The 22,953-nt window shown below is 39.7% G+C and overlaps 1 protein-coding gene across 1 annotated transcript in view; it reads right to left on the bottom strand.

The window, feature by feature from the left end:
* Positions 1-22,953, bottom strand: part of PRKAR1B (protein kinase cAMP-dependent type I regulatory subunit beta) — a 99,837-nt gene that overhangs the window by 39,439 nt on the left and 37,445 nt on the right. The window contains exons 4-5 of the mRNA XM_075718679.1: positions 3,251-3,312; positions 2,452-2,498 (exon numbers count right to left, since the gene is read on the bottom strand). Of these exons, the coding sequence (XP_075574794.1) occupies positions 2,452-2,498; positions 3,251-3,312 (109 nt within the window). The remainder of the gene's footprint in view (positions 1-2,451; positions 2,499-3,250; positions 3,313-22,953) is intronic.

Genomic DNA, 22,953 nt, shown 5'->3' with positions numbered 1-22,953 from the left:
CCCAGAAACATCCCAGGCCAGGTTGGACGGGGCTGTGAGCACCCTGGTCTGGTTAAAGCTGTCCCTGTCACTGCAGGGGGGTTGGGCTGGATGAGCTCTAAAGGTCCCTTCCAACCCAAAGCATTCTATGATTCTATGATTATGGATCTGGCCATTTTGATCTGTCCTAGAACCTATAGGCTGATTTTGGCAATTAGGGGAGTAGGGATTGAGAATGCTCGTGAAAGCGAAGTTGCAATCTACTCAAAGAAACCCACTTATTTCATTCATTCCTTAGAAAATCTGTTGTTAAAAGTCTCAAAGAGAAGGCAGGAAAAATATACATTCTATACCATACATAACTGACTGGAGGACTGCAAACTACTCGGAATACAAAGAAAACTTCTGCCTTCAACTTTAACAGCATAAAACAAAGCTGTGCACTATGCTCTTTGTTTAGCAAAACAGTGAGTCCCACTGAAATCAACAGAACTGTTCATGTGATTAAAGGCCCACCGGTGCTTATGTAGCTTGTCAAATCAGGGGTCTGGGATAGAATTTTCAAAAGCACCTATACTTAAAAGCCTACATGTAATTGCATTGCAGTGGCACTGAGGCCATTTTGTCACTGTGGTAGTTTTTCAGATTTTACCCCAAATCCTATCCCAGAAACCTCAAAGGCCCTTGAAATGTTCTGGGAAATATAAGATTATTCTGCATAAGACTTTAATGAACTCAAGAAACCACCAATGAAAAATGATCTGGACGCTTGTCTCTTCTTGGGCTATTTGTGGTCAAGATGTAAGAATTTCAACTTTCCATAAAAAAAAAAGAAGGACCTCTGATATACAAATAACATGATGCAGTAAAGGTGTTTCTGAGTAGATGCCAGGATATACCTGGGAAGGGAACTAAGATGCCATCTTACCTGACAGAGAGTACAGCAACTGGTGCTCTAAACAAATCCTTCTCAGCATTTGCAGAGCCATGGCCACCTTGGCCATTAGTGGCAACCACCAGTTACAGAAAATCCACAAGCAGACACAAAGCTGGCTAGGCCCTGGACATTTATTTTCCCCATTTTGTCACCGCTTTGTAAGAGCAATATGTGCATATGGAAGATTATCTTCTTTGCAATTACTTGCAAGGCTTTGCAGACTGTTTTCTCATGTCATTCTGTCCCCCACTACCCCTGAGCCAAATGCTGAAGAAAGCTTTCCTAAAGGTTTTGAGCGAGGACAAATTATTTTTAAAGAGGATTAATCTATAACTTCAATATGTGCATTTGCGTATGTTTGTGGGTCTGATTCAAAGCCAGTGAACTCATTAAGCTCAGTATCAAGCCTAAACCAATTATTTTAAAACTAAATTTTAGCACTGTTCTATAAATACTGCTCTTTTATTTTCTGGCCCTGTGGATGTGGCAATGTTTGCTATTGAGAGGTATGCCTGATAGGAACAGTGAGTCAGACGGATTTCCTGAGGAGCAACTTCCAGAGGCAGAGGCAGCATGTGAGGTTTCTCAGTTCCCAACAATACCAATTAGATGGTCTCCTGACACAAACAGACTGCTAAAAAAAAAAAAAAACTTTCACTAAAATAACTGTATGCCTCCTGCCTGGATTTAAAATAAATCACTTCCTTCCTTAAATATGCCAAACAAAACTCATCTGGGCATCTGAAGAGCAACGTTGCTAATGATCAAGCCTGTCCTATCTGACAACTGTGGATATGTAAGGTGTGCGTAGAAAATTCAGTCAAATGAGGAACTTGTAGCAAAACTGCAAAAGGGTGAGTTGCATATGGGATAAAAATGATAAGAGGTGAATAGATCACAATTTGGAACGCAGGTTCAGAAAGAAGCTGCTTTTCAAAGACTTGCTGATTAAACCACCACATACTCCTGTAAACATTTTGTGGTCTAACAGATCACTTTACACTTATAATAATCCTTGCTTTATTAATATGCTGCATTGTTCATATATTTCAACCTAATTTTAAAAGCAAATTAAGGTTTCTAAGATGAAACTCGCTGCCTCAGGCTGTATCTCAATTTGGGGAGAAAAAAAAAAACCAACACATGAGCTAAGCTAACTGATTAAAGAAAATATTTTCCTTATGGTTGATCTGAACCCTCGGGTGCATTCCAGCATGGTGGCCTGCTCTGCCAAAGACTGCACACCTCCAGGTGCGGTTAGGGTTCTAAAGATAATGTCACTTGCTTGGTTTTGATACCGTATTTTCCTGCTTGGAATGGACAAATAAGCTAGGATGTAAAACATGCCAATTATAAAATTATGCACAAATGACTTAACACAACAAAAGCAAAGTAATGAGACCAATCCTGTAAAATCTATTTCAAGAAGAAAGGAGACAGAACCACAGCACATGGCTGGATAGAGCTATGTGCCAGAGCATACAATTTTATTATGTAGCTTTAAAATAAATATTATGCTGTAAGAGTGTACTTACATCCACCTCGCCTTGGTCAATCACATAGAAGTTGTCTCCTTCATCACCTGGAAGCAAAACACAAATGGTGATTGTTTCCTGAAGGTCTGCTAAACTATTCAATAATTTCCTGTCTCCATATTCAATCCTCTACATATTTGCACAGGTTTGTACACCAGATTACTTACATACAGAGAGGTTCATTTTCTGAAACATCCTTGCCTATTTGCCTTCATAAATCAAAACAGCGCTACGATTTCTTCCTATTAATATCTTTCAATTGCATTAATTTATCTCTTTTGATTGATTCAACACTTCATTCAGTGTAAACACACAAGAGCTTTAATATAGCCTGAGGGTAATGAAGTCCTCCACAACACGCTGCAGGCACGCAGGTAAGTTGCCAAGTGTGATAACTGCGATACAGCACAATGAGGTGTTGAATATTCCCAACAACCATAAAAATATTTTCCATCTCTAATTACTCTCAGCTAGCCTGTGCCACCCTTATGCATTCTGAGCTGTGCTTTACTTCCTGACTATGGTAAGGAATTAACATTTGAATTTTAAATGCTATTTATCTACATTTAACTGTAGCACTTTGGAACCCTGGATATCTACCAGCATGGTTTTGTAGGAGATCTCTGCACACGTAGCAAAAGACCTGCATCCATGAACTTACGATATAGCCACACACTTAGAAGCTTTTGGAATACGGTTATTCTTCTCATTAAGCAAAGAGGGTGGAATGCCAAATGGAGAGAGGTGAATTGTACAATCTTAGCAAACATACAAGGGAAAAAACGAAGGGAAAAATTACCCTGTTGTATGACTGTTTCTCCTGCAATGTGTGTGACAGGGAACATGGCATCGAATATGTCACTAGAAAAGAAAAGAAACATTTATTAATGAATCAGACCTATTTCTTATCTAGCCAGTAGACCTACCTTCATTGTTTCATTTAGCCTTCATTAACAGATTTTGCAGAAAAAGAAAAGGAAAATGTTAGTTGTAATTGGAAAGTGAGCCCCTGCTTGGCAAGAAATCAAAATAACTAGTTTGGCACAAGCTGCGGTTTAAAACTAAGTGAGACCGTGATTCAGTGCATGCTATTTTGAAAGAACTTCTGAATTATATGCATATAGGCCACTTCTTATAGCACTGCACAAACTAGCCAGCTTGAGTGTTTTATTGTCTAAGCAGAGAGATTTCAGATTTTCAGCTGCAATCGGTATGTGTCACAGCAGTAATTGCTAGATGCCTAAACAGGAGCTCTCCTCTTCTGAACATCTGGCCTTGCATTTACAAGCAAAACCTGTTCCACAATACAGAGCACGTTTGGAAAGGTAGGTGGCTCTAAATTAATGTAGCATAAGAGCTGGCAAGAGACTGCACTCGCAGTGCAGAAGAGGCCAAACTCTGAAAATCTTGGTGAGTTACTCGTAAGAAGGGAATTTGACCAATGCTACAGAAACACCGAAGCTGCAGAAGAGCCTTGTGCTCATTAATCATCGCTGAATTACACACCTTACTGTGGTCTCCAGCATACTGTCACATATCCTTAAAAGGCCAGGCAGAGCAGTAAGGACGGGAATGCACCCTGCACCAACACTTTGGGCAACTTGCCTAAATCCAGTCCTTTGTTTATTGAGGGAGACAGCAGGCTCCCTGGAGCCAGGGCTTCCTTTCCCCACATCAGATTTTGGGGAACTTATTTTCAGAAGCATGAACCACACCGAGACGGGCGCTCCCCACCTCTCTTCCCCTTCCTACGCATCAGTCTCAAGGGCTAAAGGAAATAGCTCCCCGACACAAACAAAAGGCAGCAAAGAGGAATTGTTAACTAGTCTCTTCTCTGGTCTGCTCTAGGAATGGTCCATCCAGGGACCACCGACCACAGCGGCAGGATGGAACACTTCAGCCCATAATGGAGCAAAGTCCTCACAATCGTAACAGCGCGCACACAGTGAAGAAACCTAAAATTTTCATCAAAATAACCAGAAGATCAGCGAACAAACCCGTGCTACACTTCAATGCCTTATATGGGAAATGCATATTGTAAAATCCCATTATTAGCTTATTTCCTGTTCAACTGTTCCCGAATTTATTCAGGCTCAGTTCTAGGAAATGTTTCACTCCTAAGTTCAAATTGGTCATGTCTTTCCTCTTCAGCAGCCAGAATATTTTTGCTCAGTATCGCAGCTCTGCGTCAGCACCACTTGTAGGAGAACTGGGAGATTTCAAAGCAGGCACTTCCGGCTGCTCTGCAGGACCTACAAGGGATGCTTAGCCGGGGCCCTATAATAAAATGATGTATTTTACCCCTGTTGTTTCATCAGGCCTGCCCTGTGCTATTCCTACTCACATCAGGAAATACCTCACATCAGGTAAAAAGCCTGCTCAGAGGCTCTAAGGAGAAACCTCTTTCGCACCTCATTCTGAGCACCAATACAAAGATCTATAATAAATTATTCTGAAAAGTAGATGGACTGTATTCTTAAATCCACTAAGCTCATTTTTAATGATCTTAATTGGGTTCAGCATTTCTCCAGTTCGAGGGACTTCTCTGTTGGCAGAAAACAAGCATCTGGTGCAGGCTGCGGAGCTGGTCCCTGTGCCAACCCTCGGTGCCCTCAGCCTAAGAGAAATGGAATCTGAGGTTCAGATGGGATGGGGGAAAGTACCGCCATGGTAGGTGCCAAACTGGAACGAATCAAAATGGAAAGTGATCGAGGGACCTTATGTCAATAAGGCCAGTCTAACTGTTCTTCAGCAGCTCTAGGACTTGGAAATTTGGTATGACAGAGGCCCATTTGCCTCCCTGTTGTTTCCCCTTGGCTGTGCCTGGGCACCTCACAGAGCTTTAGAAACTGTCCTGCAGCCTGTGGTAGATTTACCAGAGGAAAAGGCACTCCGCGTGGCAAAGGTGAAAGTCTTCAATGTGATAAATCCAAAAATAGACACAACACTGTGAATATCGATAACCAAACCAAAATGTGACTGTTTGAACAAACTTGGAAACTTTTTTTTTTAATAGACATACAGAGGAAATAACTACTCAGTTTCAGCCTTTCATCTTGGTTTTAAGGCTTTTTTATAACTTTTTTTATTTATAACTTAACAACTGACTGTACAAACAGTGCCCAATAAATTATAAATAGCACTGCACCCTTCTCCAAAACGTTCCACATCTCATTTCTACAACACCTTTTAGTTTTATTAAAAAACCTCTTTAAAACTCACAAACTTTCAGCTGATGGTAAAATGAACCCAAACTTTATTAGCAGCACCAGTAGTTTTACACTAATATTCTGCTGCCTAGAATATTAGTGTAAATATTCTAGCACCACATTTATGATGCATTTCAGCGAAGTTTCCATCTTATTAGGCCAAGACTTGGATTTTTAAAGAGACCTTTGAAGGATACGTTATCAAGCATTAGCCTAAAACACATATAAACACACAGACACACAAGGTACCCAAAGTCACGGTGATGTTGATTTACATTTCCAAAGTGAAACAAGGACCTATCTTTGATAAATAAATGCAAGTGACCAATAATATCATGACTGTCACTGGAAACACGTGTTCATGTTTCTTTTCTACTGGGGAACTATTGTTCTTAATTGATATGGTTAGGCCAAGATCTCTCACAGTGATTAATGAGTCTGACTGCTTCTGCTTTTGGATGCTCAATTTGAGATTCATTAAATAGACTCAGATCTCAGATGATACGGATCAGCAGGCAGCCTCAAAGTTTCTCAACCTACAAGTCTGGCAGCCAAAAACTGGGACATTCAGAATACCACCAAAGAAAAACACCCTTCCGGAAATTATCATCTCCTAAAGTACCAAATGCTTAAGATCCCTGTATGAAATCTGGCTTTTGATTTAATTCAGACTTAAGTGTAGAATCTGTTTTGAAAATTTTCTTACTGTCTTTATTTGCAGTGTCTGAAATAAACACAAAAATGTCCCAAGGATCAACGTGCCAAAATACTTTGAAAATTTGAAAGATTTGTTCCTGACCTAAGCCAAAATCTGAAACTACAATAAGCAGACATATTTTCCACCTCCCCAATAAATGTCCTATGCTCCATATGCAGTTCCAGCCATGTGTCCTGGGTCTGTACTATGCAGAGAAAACAAGCAGATCTTTAAATACCAAATGAGTTAAGAAGTGCCACTCACTAAAGGTATAAATCATATGGCCAGGGCCAAAAATATGGCCTGTTGTTTTTTCCTGTACCATGCACCTGGTTTTAAGTCATTCAAAATCATCCTCTGACCATCACAGTAAAAAAAAACCCTTAAAACACAGTGCTACAACCATCTCACCACCAAGCAAAGACTGTAGCTGCATTCTTCTACAGCTCTGCAAAAGTAGGTAGTTGTATTTCTTGGGTTTGAAGGTTTTGTTAATTAGGGCCAGACAAACACATACAGATTCCTAACAGCCACAATTTTTTTCAAGCACAAGCAGGTTTTATTGCAGTGCAAACAGAAAGTCAGAAAATCAGTAGTAAAGTCTTCACCCAATGCTGAACTACCATGATTTCATCTTCTGTCTGAGCTGCAGCACCAAGAACAGAGCAGCCTCTGTCTTCTGCCCCTGCACCAGCTATTTAACCGTTGACACTGACCGTGCTAGCAATGCTGTGCGCTGAATTGATAGGGAAAGGGTTTGATTTTTTGCCAGGATTTTTATGATTGTGCTGCAAACTAGAACTGCTCAGAGGGATTTCCTTATTTTGTTGAAAATGTATCATTTGCCCTGTTTCCAGATGACTTATTCAGGTGATGGAAGAAGAAAATAGGGCACGAGTTCTGCTATTTCAGCTCTTGTTCCACGAGACTGCAACCATGAGAGATGCACTGCACCCAGCGCATCCCGGGTTCGGCATCAGTACTTGGAGGGCTCTTTCTCACCCTCTCCTGAACTAAAGCTTTTGACAGGCTTTGCAATTTTTTCACAGCTTCCCTACCTACTTCCAGAGGATCTGTATCTGGTTACTCATGGCACTTGTAGTCAAACATTTGTTCCAATCAGAAGGTATCAAGGGCAATTTTTGGCTTGGAAGTGTAGTTGCAGGTGGGACTGTATGTACCTGAATATCCACATTTGGATCCAAAGGGACATGCTAGCAGGACATTACTAATGTTTTCCAGGGGGATTTCTGCACGTTTAATTCTTTGTAACTTTTTGATAGTATCATTCAAAAACAAATTACAAGAAAAGATTGTGAGCAGTATAGAACATACAGAGAGCGGTTAACTAGTCCAACAAAGTGAAACCAAGAAATGTGTTTAGACATGAAATCTCTATCTGTTCAATCAAAAAATACCACCTGTCTTCTTAGGGAATATCAAAATTTAAAAGACTTTCTAAAAAAGGTCAAAGATATCAAAGGCTTGCAGCAAGTTTTAACACATAAAGTGTCTTCCATGAGTGTGCAGGAGAATTGCAAACAACTGCGATCAGACCTGAAATCACAGGGACTGATCCTCGGCTGTCCGTCATCTGTAATGACTTCTGGCCCCCTGTCCAGGTTGAGCCAATTCCCCTTTCATGCAAAGAGGGAAAACTCCACTTGAATCAATAAGACTGCAGCTATTTAGACCAGCGAAGAGTCTATCACAGTGATTGCAAAATAAGTATGATGAAACACTTTGCTGATTTAATTCAGCAGCTTTTTATAGATCCCGTTTGCCCAGATGCAAATGACTGTTGTGCTAAGAGGAAGCCAATAGAGAGGGCAGGGCCATGGGGTTCTCTTTCTCACAACCAAAAGCGAGTGATAAAAAGAAATCTGCTTTTACACCAAGGCTGCTTGGAGTCAACGTAGAATATGAGACAGACAAAAATAAAATGTGCACTGTCGGTAATATAGCACTGGCAATGGGCAACTGAGAAGCAGCTTGTTAAAACAAAGAGAGAGAAGGAGGATTCCAAGCACTTTCAGAACTAGACCATGGCAATGGCCAAAATAGGGAAACTATGTAAGACAATTTATCAGTTTCACAATCAGATTTCTTTCCAGCCCTTGCTGTGCTGAATGCATTGCAGGAAAGGAAAAATGGAAGAGACAAAATGTATACATGTTAGGCAAAAATGGAAAATCCTCGTTACACCTGCAGGTTATAATTTGTCAGAGTTCAATCAGAACAATTTCATTGTGCAGGCAGACTCAGAAAGCCTTCAGTGTCTGCACTGTACAGCGTTTTTTCTTCTTTTGCTATCTCTCTAGCAAAACAAAGCAAGCCCTGTATTGTTGAGGATAGCTTTAAAAGATATGTGGCTGCTCTGGCATAATTCAACAAATGACATGCAATGTTTTGCTGGAGTGAGGCTGCCCTAGCAGGAGGATTTCAGTGTTTTAAACCTTTCCTACTTACACACCTTTAAAGTTTAGTAAACTTAGTTGATAGTAACTCTGCCTTTCTTTAGCTGTAGCTCTTATATCTGGGTACTATTTTAAGATTTCTAAAGTTTGAGGGGGGTGTCTCTTCTCACGTATGCCTAATATTCTCTTACGATTCATTTTCTGAAAAGATAACTTTCTAGCAATCGTTCTAACAACCGCTTCTCCTGCTCTGTAATGATGAAGAGCACAGTATTTAAACCAGACAACTGGCTTCAATTAACATCTATGTAGGGAAGGAATAAATGCAGCACTTTACCACTGAATAAAATGCAAAGGTCTACGCTACGTGTAAGTGTAAGGCTTCAATCCACGCTGCTTGTTTCTAGGAACACTGCATGTCATTGCTGATGTACAATACTGAAACCACTGAGAAACAATTACTATTATTTACTGACTATTGAGAATAAAAACAACGCACACAGGTAAAATAAAAGATTCCTTGTTAGAGTTATTTAAAACTAACAGCCCGGAGCTTACAATTGCTTTAATCAAATGCGTGGTGTCACAGGCGCATACCTAAGAGGGAGAGCCAGTACTGACGCTTTAATGAAAACATTACCCATCTACTTCTGGGTTTTTTTTTCCTGTTAGGACAGCAACAAATTAATTGCAGCAGCATAAAAAGCTATTAACAATTGAGAATATTTAATTACTTCAGTATAATGGCCAATGTTTAGGTATTATTACAATTTAGACACACACTAATTTCACTGTAATGACCATATAAGTCTTTGAAATTGGGCATGAGAAGACATTCTGAATGGCAGGTTAAAATTAAAGTCCGTGTCTAATTCCGTAACATTTATTAAGTCACAAGTCCACGTAACTAACAGGCACGTGAAACAGAAAGAAATAAAAAATTGTCTTCTATTTCCGTGAAGTATTTCCATTTTTACTGTTTTATGAAGTCCTTTTATAGGTTCATGACTTATTACACCAAATGTACTGAATGAAACTTTATGAGCAGAGCATCAATTCATTTTACAGACTCTATACATCTGTGTGTCAATGGTTCACATCATCTTCTACATGTTAACAATAGCTTTCAAAGAGAAAGAGCGTGTACAGAGACCTTCATCTGGAAAACCAGCTGCCATGGCCAACTGCAGCAAGAGGATGACCCGCTAAACAGGGGCAAAACCTTGTGGCTCAGGATTGACAAGGTCCAATCCCACACCTTACCCCACTGCTTTCACCTTGGCCTCTTTTCCTCATGTCCACCCCTCAGAAATATAATTTCATTGAAGTCATGCTGCCAAGGCCTTGGTTGTACCACGTCGTCCAAGAGGCAGGGCTTGGTGGAAATGTAACTCAGGTCCATCTCTTACTATCATCTCTAGCTAACTTTTCACAAGGCTGAGGGAAGACCCACGCTTCCTTCAACTAGTCCCAGTTCCAGACCCATCAGCCTGTTTGCCTAAGCAGCCCCGTGGCAAGGCACGTGATGGATGGTGGGAGGTGGAGGAGGACATTACACATTGTTCATGCTAAGCCACGTATCATGCTGCGTCTAACACCGAACTGCAGCCACATGGCATCCCTTCTGGCAGACCCAGCTGAACACAGGACACCAGAGTGTCTCACTGCAGAGCAGTTTCATACATTTTCATAGTTTGTAGTTTGAGCACAACTGCAGACTGGGCTGTACCATCAAGAGTGTAGCCAGCAGGTTGACGGAATTGATTATTTCCCTCTGTTCAGCCCTTGTAAGACAGCCTGGAGTACGATGTCCAGTTTTGGGATCCCACATAAAAGGAAGACATTGACAAACTGGAGGCAGTCCACAGTGGACACCAAAACAGTCCAAGGGCTGGAGCATACAGCAGGTGGAGAGAGGGTGGGAGAACTGTGTTTATTCTTTTATGAAAAGAAGATTGGGGAGATCTTGTTGCTGCCTACAAGTGCTTAATGGGAGGGCGTAGAGAAGTCAGAGACAGACTCTTCTTAGAGCTGCACTGCAGAAGGATGTTAAGGCAACAGGCGCAAATGGGAACAGGGGAAATTCCCACCTGATGTAAAGAAAAAAATTTCACTATGAGGGTGGTCAAACACTGGAAGAGGGGCCCAGGGAAGGAGGGTTGTTTCACAACTCAACTGGGCAAGGCTCTTGGTTAGAGCAGCCAACTCTGACCAGACCTGCTTTGAGGAGGAGGTTGGAGTAGAGATGTCTGGAAGCCCCTTCCACCCTCCAGGAGCCCAGGGTTTGGCACTGAGCTTCTCCCAGTGGGAAAGATGAGGTGGTCCTCCGCTCAGCCGCAGACACTGGGGAGGCAGGGGAGCATGAGTCAGGAGGCCAGCTGGAGGAAATCCCATGCATAATGCATGGAAAATATGCTTTCTGTGTACCGATGTAGGAATATCTGCGCGCTTCTGCATGAATAATTGCAACGAGACTGTATCCCAACTTCACATCACTAATACCACCGCTCATCAACAAAGTCTATGCATATCAGGAGGCCTTCATTAGAAATTAGGTAGCATGTATTTTGGGGGAAAAAAAGAGTTTGCTGAAACTGAATATTCCTGTGGAAAATGGCTGATGTCATTTCCCATTTAAAATGTTTTAAAAGTTTCGAAACTGTCTAAATGTCCTGCTATGATATCTTCAGAGGATCTACTTTTCACTATGAAATTACTTAAAAGTTAAGCTTCTTAGTAAAAGGTTAAAATCAAAATAAGGCATTGTTGAAAATAATATTTCACTTGAACTTAATCATATTTGTTTGCTTGTTTTCTGTGTGTGAGCATTCTCAAGATTCTCATCTTGGAACGAAGATTCAAGACGGGGGAAAAATTTAGATGCCAAAAGAAAAACAAACAAGGAAAAAAACCCAGAGAAACTTGAGTCAATAAAATACACTTCCTGCTTGGTTACTATGTACAAATATATATATACACGTATAGAGAAACACACATACTAGACTGCACAGGCTTCATTTTGTTTTAGTAGGTACAGGATAGTGATTAGGAACTTTTTCCTTAGCCAGCAGGTACTGGACTGTAATGCAAAGATGAAGTTATTTATGGATATTTATACACTATAAGAACACAGCAGAGCTGCAAGCTTACTCTACTGAAGCTTTTACTTTGAGAAAGCTCCAAATACATTATTATTAGAAGCACAGAAGGGCACTGTAAGGAAGTCAAAGGTGTTATATGTATGCATTGGCACTGTAGAAGTGACCCAGGGAAACGGTTAGCACAATGACAAACCACGTACTTCAGGCAAAGTGGGCCAAATTCACCCCTGGTGTCACCGAAACAAGGTCGGTGAATTTGAGCTGAATAAAGAGAAGGATGGCCCTTTAAGTCACAGATGAGTATATATGATTTACATTTTCCACATAATTAATTACTTGTCATTTTCTCAAACATTCTGGAAAAGCAACGGCGGATACCACGCTGAAAAAATAAGCATTTTAATTTAGTAGCTGAAAGAAAAATGGTTCTGCTGGGACAGAAACACACCACCACAAGAATAATTATCATCCCAAAACAAGTCTCTGTTGTTACTAATGCGAAGCAAATTCCACCAGTGATAAAGGGTGACCATAACAAAGTTCCCATATTTGAACAATTTATTCCTTCTGGTACTTTTAAATCTCTTCACTCTTTAATGTCAAGCTCCCTCTTCTGGACTATCCCAATGAAGTTAGAGAGTCACTATGCACTGTTCCTCATCCTTCCTTTAGTAATCAGGTAATACAACTAAAGAAGCCCTTGGTAAATGGCACTGATACAGATGTGTCCCCATTTTACTGTTACTACAGCTGAAGTTCTTTGAAAATAGAAGAGTATATACTGAGATTTAAAGAGCTCCCAGAGGTTTGCAGCTATAAATGCACTATTATGTGATCTCTTGGAGTAGATGATAGAGGAGATGTCCCTCAACATAGGGAAATGGGACATATATCCCTAGGGATATCCCTATATAGGGATATAGGACATTATTTTAAATAATGAACTATGATAAACTGTATTTCACGTGTACGTAAGTAAGGATGAACAAAACCATACTGTGTACATTACCTTACTGTTTGCATTATAGAGTGAAGAGAAATACCTCCTCCACAACAGTAATAGCATTTTTTGTTTTGCCTTTGAGATTGAGATGGAGGACATTCGTTCCTGAAAATGAAATTATATATATTTATACTTTCTGGCATCCCTATGATTAGCAAACTGTTGACAGAGAAAGTTTTATTCTAATAATTCACCCAATTTTCCTAGTCAGAACATGTCTACAAACAAACTGTTGTGGCTGTGGAACTTGGACATGAACACAATATTCATTTATTTTCATTATTTTCTTTTATTTTACTTTTTCTTTGCACTCTGTGCAAGAATCACTTCTAACGGTTTTCTATAAATATGGGAAAACTAAATTGTATTTGATAATTATGATTGTTCCTTCGAATCATATACTCACTGCTCCTATGCGCTATTTTTAGGACTACAGCTTCTGCACCACCTAGAAGAAAGGCTTGAGTGCCACAAGACGGCACCTGTGCCTGGCAACTATATCAGCACAAAAATATATAAGAATCATCAGGTATTAGGTTAAAATCTTTTCCCTTTCATGCCTGGTGGCCCTTGCGATTAACATAAAAGTCAGGATACTGCAAGAATGCTAAAGATGCTAACGCTAAAGAATGACACGATGCTAAAGAATGACAAGATGCTCAATATAAATGCAGGTAGCGTGTTTTTTTATCATGTTCATCTAAAATAGTTTCGTACATCAGGAAACTCTTAGGGTAATTCTGGTAATATGTGTATTAATACGCAGATGCCACTGGAAAAGCTCGGAAGTGATCAGAGGCTGAAGCCAAGGCTCTGCAGAGTTGTAGTTCCCAAGTCACTGAGCGGCGTGCCTGCTGCGAGTCAGAGGAATGCATGCTGCAACTAATCAAGCAGTGTTTGACATGCGTCTCCTCTGGCTGACAAGCACATAACATACAGCTGCAAGCATCTCCCACATCTTGCTTAATTAATTTCCACCCTTGTTGTGTGCTCCCACACCTGGAGATATCAAACAGCTGTGTATAATAAAAACAGTTTAACCTGTGTCAGGGGATGGGATTCAATTCAGTTTATAATTGGATCAGTAAATGAAATCATTACAAAATAGCTGATAAAGGTTCCCTAGAATGAGTCAGAACTATTTTTTAAAAGTGTGTAAAACTAGTGGTAAATAGCTGATGAATAAAATTCATCAGAACCACATGTCCACAAGCACTTGCTTTTCCATTTGCATATCTATTATAGCTTACAGACATGTGCAAACTCATACGCCCACACATTTTCCTTATGTTTTCCCTAAGTTTATCATTACTCCCCTTCATCTCTGATTCACAGCATTTCTGAGATAGAATCTTTTACAATAAAACAAACTCGAGATAAAATTTCCCTCGACAATAAATACTTCTTTTGTAGGAGCTTTTTAGTGAACTATTGCAATTGAGCACTTCATTTTTTACAGCTCTACTAATTCAAAGAAGGAGAAAATAGAGATTGATCAGATCAGATGATACGTGCATTTTTTCTTAAGTGATCTGTATTTGCAGGGGTCTGAAGGACAGGGAGCTTTTAAGCATGAAGAGCTGTTTAAATCTATCGATGCACAAACACAGACCTAAGGGCACGCTTTCTTCATACCTAGATAAATAAATTCAGATGCAGTTACATTACTTTGTTCCATCTTTCTTAGTAATTTTCTTTCTGAATCTTCACTAACCACTAAAATGTACATCAAAGACACCTCGAAGACACCCAGCACTATTACTGGCAGCAACACCTGCTACTTCAAACCTCACAGCACTAATTCCCTAGCAGTTTGCTGTGTTTTATAAAACCTGCCTAGCAAACCTGGCACTAATCTCCTTCTCCTGCATTTTGCTGCAAACATTAAAAAAATCAAGAGCGCCCAACGTTAAATCCTGCAATGTAATGTGCACGAGTCTACTTTTATCTTTCCACGGTGATAGCAAATCTGGAAATCTCAGCTATGCTGGGCTTTCATTAGCATTGCCGGGATAGGAGAGGGGAAAAAGCAGCGTTGTGTATGCCTTCCTGCATATCTGCAGTACATTTTTTAAATGCCTGGTTGAAAGGGAACATGAAGAATTCATCAGGCAGGCTGGTGGATCAGTATTAACGCAGACGTTTGTGGTTACTTTTAGCCCAAACCTTCAAACACCTTTTGCTTAGCTCTGCTAACTCCGTGCGTGCCTTCACACCGGTGTAATTTTTAAGCAATTTCTCAGCAGGAAGAATTGTATTTTATGGCATTAAATAAACCAAGACAAACTCAGCCCCAAAACAAATTGCAAAAAAACTTGCAGGAGTACATTATCACACGACTCATGTTGCTTCCTCCCAACTAAATAACCCTCCCGGTTCACAGATTTCTGTTTAATTTGGCCTCTGGCATGACAGAAAGGAATTTTTTGCCCATTTACACAACTCTATGAATCAAATGTTGACAACAGTAAGCTGCTCTTTAGTCTGACTTAGAGGCATGCACCAAAAAACAGCCAAGTGCTGTGCTTGCTCTATCAGGTCTCACGCATAAACCAGCTACGATATCGCCTGTAGCATACAAATCCCTCTGAAAAAAAAAAAAAATGCTTCACAGTTCCTTCTCTCAAAGACTTGATGTATCAGCAGGTATAATTGCTCCGAATCTTGAATCCTGGCTGGGTACACTGCTGTGAACTGCTCCAACACAGGCACCTTAAAATACTCTGTCTGTAAGCTGAGAACTGATTTAGGTTAGTTTTAAAAAATAATGAAAAAAAAATAGATGATTTTGCTGTTTAAGAAATGTATCTCCACTGGTTTAAACATATTTTTAATGTAGGGCAGGCAGGCTTTATCTGTGTTGATATGAAATTCCAAAATACAATAAAGAAATTAAGCAGAAATTTCTATACTAAAGCCCACTTAAAAATAAATCCAATTAAAGGGAATAAATAGGACAAGAGAACAACTAATTCCTTGCCTTTGCTTCTCTTCAAGGAATATTCATATAAATCCCTGGTCTGACATTTATGCCGTTTCATGTGACAGGGATCAGAATTCTCCATAGCACAACGTTTCTAAACCATTTACCCCGACAGCACCTTTATAACAAATAATAGAAACCTCTCCACGTTCACAGTACATTTTCTACAGGCCCACAAAGGGTTTAACCCTGCAAGTTTTTATCCACGTGAATAGTCAGCACTCATACTCGAAATAAAAGGAGTACTTTAATGAAAAGGGGGTGGAAGAATCCGGGATTTGGAGCGAGAACGTTCTGGGATGAAGAACATCTCTTATCTGTGCCGGTGAAGTGGCTTGTAATCACGAGTATTATAGATGTGCTTTGTAATGCAGTAATAATAATAATAACAAGGAAAATTTTGAGCTCAGTGCTTGAATTAAGTAACTGTCCTGGATCCCATAAAAATCTTGCCTTCAGGCTGCTTTATTTTAGAGAGGGTTTCACAACTTGTAGACCCATGTCATATGCTTCCTTTGCATGTTCCTGTGGCCAGAGGAGGTGGAAGAAGGTCATAGGCATTGAAACCCCACTTTGCATCTCACTTTGGAGGGGGACGACGTCAGGAGGGACCCTACCCATGACTGAACGGCTCGAGATGACATTTGGATGCAGTGCTCATGTTTAAGTATACAGGCAGGAAAAGGCAATGTCTGGGCATGTTTAGGGGTGACAGTCTGGAGAGACTCACAAAGCAACGCTCCAGACTTTGGGACACTTCAGTTTGAATCTAGACTGAGCTGTTATCACACCAAATCAATGCAATTTAATAAGAAAACTTTACTAAGAACACTGCGGAGAAATTTCATCTTGGTGAGGGTCAAAAGAAAGGGGAGGAGGAAGGCGGCAAAAAGCGTTTCTTAAATAGAGGAGATAAAGATGGCAGGAGATAAAAGGTCATACTAGGTGGTCTAAAGGTCCCTGCTAACCCTAAACTCAGTGACAGATACAGAAAAGCAAACACTTGATCTCAGGAAGATTTGCTTGTACAAAGAAAGTCTTGAAAAAAGACCAGAAAAGAGCCAGCTATCAAAGCAACACTTATACCCTGGTAGTAGGTAAATGCATGATGAACCACACAAATATATGTTGGTACAACGGGCCACCTCCCTCTCCGTGTGAAATAGCAACATGTGCTCACATTCTTGAGATTCTCCTCAAAAAACATACTGCACACTTTCTGCAACACCTCAACAGTAATATCAGAGGTTATTAAAAAAATCTTAAATGAATAAATAGATCTGAAAAATAAACTACCAATGTGCCGTAGGATTTGTAACATTAAGTTGACTTTAAAAAATAGACTAATACATGCAAAGGTCACTAAAATATTTATATTAATGATGGAGCTGAACACTAAGCAGATATTGACTTCTGTTAAGGTGAACCTCAAGATTTATTGGCCTAAGAGGTAAACATTGATTTATCTCAATAAATCCAAGGTCAATATTTACTACCAAGGACAATAAATCTTGGTGGCCTATGAAACATGAAATAAATAAATAGATATGTATATATACATTCATAGACCCAAGTATATCTACAGATATTTACACAAATTATTTGGAAGAATTATCATCAACATCATTTTTAACAGCATATTTTCTTACTTTATGCTAGAAAGAACCAAGGAACAATTATGAAGCAGTGTTAGATACATCTATTTGCATACCTCAGCACTGATGATATCTAAGGGTGACATTTCTGCTTCTCCAAGTGACTCCCTTTGTCCGCTGAGCTGGGTGAAAGGTTTCTGAGACGCAAAGGGAAGTCAGGACCTTAAGTGCAAATTAGTTGCCCTATTTCCATCTTAGCTTAAGAACCCATGCTTGTAACTTAAGAAGCAGAGTTACATAGAGCAAAGCAGTCTGAATAATTGTCAAGCTCTGGATTTATCACCCAGCAAGATTTCTGATGGAGCACTTCTGAATTCAATGCATCTTCATCTAAGGTCAAGTTTCTTCCCACACAAGGCAAGTGCAGGAGGGGAACACGTGGATATTCTGGAAGTGTTTTAACAAGAGGCACTTTTACTGTAGTTGTGGTCAATTTTGTATGAGCTCAGAACAAAGACGTATCAATCAAACTGAGCAAAATAAATAAATAAAAGCATTAGATGACTTTCAGAGCTATAGGCTTTTTCCTTGAACTAGAAAAGCAAATAAATTTAACAGGAGTGCTGACAAAAGTAGACCTTCTTCCTCCAAACAGTATACAAGATCTAAGCCAAAAGGAAACAGATGACTTTGTGTGTTTGTAGGAAGTGATTAGAGAAGATAGAACTTAATTTATTAAGATGGGAGATGGTGATTCTTTTGTTGACTTTTCAGGTCAAGTGTTAAAACCTTCTGCAAATAAGGCAGTAGATACGCTACAACTAAGCCTTAATGGTTCAGGAGACTGGGCTTTTTGATACTCTAGGTTTTTCTTGTTCTTTGAACAACTGTTTTGGAAAGCCAAGTCAGAGAAATTTGTAAACCTTACCTATGCCTCCTGGTGGCCTCCCCTTTGCAAACTGCACCAGCCTGGGCAGTTGGAGGCTGGTTTGGACCAACGTATATTTACCATCCCAATGCAGGACACTGCCTAAAGCCAATGGGGACAGCTTCCACATGACTTCTGAATTTTTTCCTCTGCACCCAAGGGATGACAAAGGCAAAAAAGAAAAAGGAAGAAAAAAAGGGAAAAAAGGAGAAAAGAAAAAAAAAAAAGGAGAAAAGAAAAAAAAAAAAAGGAGAAAAGACACAACAAAGTGCTCTAAAAAATTATTTCATTTCTTTACCAGTCTGACAAGTCTCAGGGAGGAATGTGGTGCTGTGCAGGCAGTGCTGGCCACAGGATTTGCAGGAAGGAAGAGCAATTAGAAGCGCTGGGCAGGAAAAGGCCTGTTAGCACTGTTACCTTTAACTTAATCTTTAATCTCCTCCTATGCCTCCAACTTGTCACCACAGGCATTAATCACCTTGCAGGTCTTATAGCCATCTCAGGCTCATTTATATGATTTGTTTTAATGGCCTCTCTCATGCCATTGGTGTTTGGTGGTGTATAGTTCTGCCCTTATTTCCTGCTGGCTCTTTTGGTCTATCAAAGCGATGTGGTTTATTTTTACACAGGTTTCCTAAGCCTACAGTACAGCCACAGGTTTCAGTGATCATATCACAGCTAACCTCTACAGCGAGTACTCCAAAACAATCCATGAAATATTCTTGCTCCAAATATTTCAGAAGCCTCTGAAGTCTCATTAATATGAACGCTTCGTATTTCATTAAATTTTATTAACATTCTTAGTAATTCAAGGAATGGCAGAACGGCTGCACTCTTAAGCTGGATTTATTTCTTAGCTAGCAAAGAAAGGTAAAGTGATTTTCAACCATACAAAAATTGGAACATGCAAGGAAGATAATAAACTGACAAGCAAAAGACAAAATGTCTTTGTACCCTGTATTCTAAATCCAGATGAGATCTCAGGCTAAGTGTTCTCTCGACAGACAGAATCGCTATATGAAACCTATAGCCAAAATTTTCAAAATTAGAAGCCAAAAATCCATATTTATGGGTTTTTAGAAGAAGTGATAATTTCAGGACAGTCCTGTTCAGGAAAATATAATGCCAAAATAGGCTCAATTAATAAGCACAACTTTGAAATACTCAGTAAAAGGACTGCTGTCTCCTTTGAGTAGAAGCTGTGTCCAGAACAGGCAGATCTTGTTTCTTGCGAACTATTTACCCCTGTGAGGATGCTGATAAAAGGGACTATCAGTGAATAGCGGTAACAATTACAATATTCAGAATATTTACATTTAATGTCACTTTCACTTTGAAATAGTGCCAAAAATTTTCCCTTAAAATTGAAGTTCTTTGGGCTACTGTGAAGAGCCCACTATGGATTCTTAATGCAATACAACATATATTTTATATGGTGAACTCATTTATATGGTGAAACATTTTATATGGTAATTATTTCACAGCATGCAAAATGATGAGGAAATAATGAGGAAAGTTTTGGATGAGATTTTAAGAGAAGTAGTGACTTGGTGACCTGCTGGGAGAAAAAATGGAGAAGCATAAACCTCTTTCAGTTTGACTTTTTAATTAGAAATAGACATTTCTAAAAATACTGTCTACTTCACTAGCATTTTGAGGGGGAGATAGCCTAGTAGTTAGTTTTCGTGCAGTTGAAAACTAAATTTGTTAGACATGCCACAGTCTGAAATTCTTACTCCGAAAGACTCAGGAAGGTATCTTTTTCCTGATGTGAAATCACGATTGCCGTGTGAATGTCTGACCTTTTATTAATCAACTCAGAAAAGACTGAACTAAAAGACGCTTTGCTCACCGTCTTTGGTGGCTACAGATTGATATCATCCCAAGGTAACCTGTGCAGCTACAGACTCACCATTAGTCCAACCTCAGTAATGCAAGGCTTAAAAACAAATTTTGAAGGCAAGAATAATGAAAGTCATAGAGGTAATTGGAAAATGAGACACACTGCAATATCTGCTTTCTCCCTTTATTTGATAACTGATATTCTAGACAAAATAAATCAATGAAATCTTCAAGGAAGCATGTTCAGTGCTATGAGGTAAACTGCTGGTTAAAATGGGAAAGTTGATTAGGAAGAAGAACCATAAAGTGCTTAAGGCAATAATTTAAGGCAGATTAACAACAGTTGATATTGGAAGTGGAAGCACAAGCCCAGAAGTAATTTTAGTAAGAATATTTCAAGGCCCAGTCTTAAGAAGTGGAGATGCTGTGTTCGGAGGTATTGCAGAGAGTATCACAGGAAAAAAATGGACACTTTTGATGGCTTTAGTAATAAAGTTGGAATGAAATTCAGTAATCTAACATGAAAGGCCATGCATGTTGAAGTTACAGCAACAATTTCTACTTTAATCTGAATTTATTAAATCACTGGATAACTGTAAGCTACCCTTTTTACCCTTGGCTGGGAAAAAAAGCAAAACCACCCTATATCAGTATAAACTGGGTCGCTTCCAAGTGAGCAAGGAAGTGTTAACACCATTGTAAAAAGCACTTCTGTAAATGATCTCACTTCAATATTGTGCACAATTCTAATCGACCACGTGCAAAAGAAACAAAGAAACAAGATGCATTTGATTCAAAAAGATGTAGCAAAAGGTATTCTGGGGTGGTAAGTGTAATGGAGAGCCTATCTTTTATAAAAGAAGAAAAGAGTTAGAATCATTTACAGCAGTAAAATACGTAAGGAACGGATAAAAATTTAGTTTATAAATACGTAGAGATGAGAGGCAAGGGTAAGGGTGAGCATGAGAGTTGAAAGAGTTATTTTAACTAATGGACAATGAGGGCATGAAAAATCAACACATATAAACATTTAGTCTGGAAATTAGATGATGCTCTCTTGCCATGGGAACAGTAGTGTTATGGAGCAGCTTTCCAACAACTGTAGCCCAATAAACTGAAGAAAATAAAAATATCTTCATTCAGGTTATCTGAGGGATCATGACTTGGTTTTCTACAGTATCAGATGGCTAAACTCAGTGATCCAAGAGAACCCTTTCAGATTGTATTCCCAAGGACAAGCAAAAAGATGTTTCCTAGCAGGGCAATGAAGAGTAAAACAAGTGCAGAGAAGACACACTGATTTCTGACAGCCTACTCTTGTAACCGAGACGAAATAGCTGGAAACCTCATCAGATTTGTTCCTCTCAACTTTTTAAAAGATGAGAGGCAGTGCCAAACACTCAAAACAATAATGTCTTGCCTTTATAAACAACCTTCAGTATCACTGGATATAAACCAGAGACTTGGACATCTGCTGAGCATGCCTATTGGATTGGCATCAGTGCTCTCCCCCTGGCTCGCACGGAAGGTGACGGGGTCAGGAATGAGATCCCTTGTTCTTCAAAAACAATCTTCCATTTTGCCACTGGTAGCTTTCAGAATCCACCTCGTATATAGCTGAAGCCGGTTTAATTTTGCCTGCTTTAGGATTTTTTTGAGCATCCTCTAGATTTCAATTAGAGCCAGAGAGTCTGTCTAACGGCATGTGTTGTGCTGAATTACTGACTATCAGGAGATGTGTGGAGCTTGGTCTCTTGGCACAGCCATGGGTAACGCTGTATGTCCTGGTACATACTGGGAACAGATTGTCTGAGACTACTGTAAGAATTTCATTGTTACAGATGTAGCTTGGGACTGCCTTTCTTGCTGTTCCACCAAACATCCTTCTCTAGCCTTTAATCTATCTGCTAATAAATGTTATTTTTAAACTGCACTAGCCCTCTCCATAGTTTGCACATTCCCACTAGAGATGCAGACAGCCTTTATCCAGACAAACATGCCAGATGGACAGGGAATGACGGTAACTGGGAAAGGTCAGTACCAGTGGGACAGCGAGAAAAAAGGTGTAAGCCCCAAATAATGCTATCATTCCCATATCTTCTGAATTTTCCCCCTATTCTTCCACGCTTGTTGGGAGACAACCCTACTTGGCATAGCCCAGCACCATGCTGGATGAGATGCAGAGCAAACCAGTGCCGCATGCCACAAAGTGTTTCTCCAGCTTCAGCTAATGGGATGATTAAACCAAAATAGAGTTGTGGATGAATACAGTAACTGGTAAAGGCACTGGATGATTCAACCAGGTCAAGAGGGAAGGCAAGCATTTGGGTACTCGAATAAGCAGTGTGAGATTATGAACACCTAGCTGATGGATTAAAAGAAAGGCAAAGGAAATGTCTGAGGTCTCCCTGTTTCTTCCTTTCACCAGTCTGAAGACCGGACAGAAATATGGGCATGTGTAGGGGAGTGCGAGCTATTTTAACCAAAACATTTCATCCATCCCTAAATATGGTCACAAGATTTTAGATACTTGGCTTACTCTTAAACAGTAAGATTCTGAATTATCTCCAACTGTGTAGGCTGTAAAAGAAAATGCATAAACCAGCAATCCTGCAAACTCCCTAGAAACATATTCACTGCCAGTTTTTTCTCTGTAGCTGTTATATTAATCAGTGTCTTAAGAAATTAGAATGCCCTGTGATTATATCTCTTTCAAACCTAATAAGC

Source organism: Pelecanus crispus, chromosome 11 (genome assembly GCF_030463565.1).
Source record: "Pelecanus crispus isolate bPelCri1 chromosome 11, bPelCri1.pri, whole genome shotgun sequence".
NCBI classification, from domain to species: Eukaryota; Metazoa; Chordata; class Aves; order Pelecaniformes; family Pelecanidae; genus Pelecanus; species Pelecanus crispus.
This window is presented reverse-complemented; position numbering and strand designations above follow the sequence as displayed.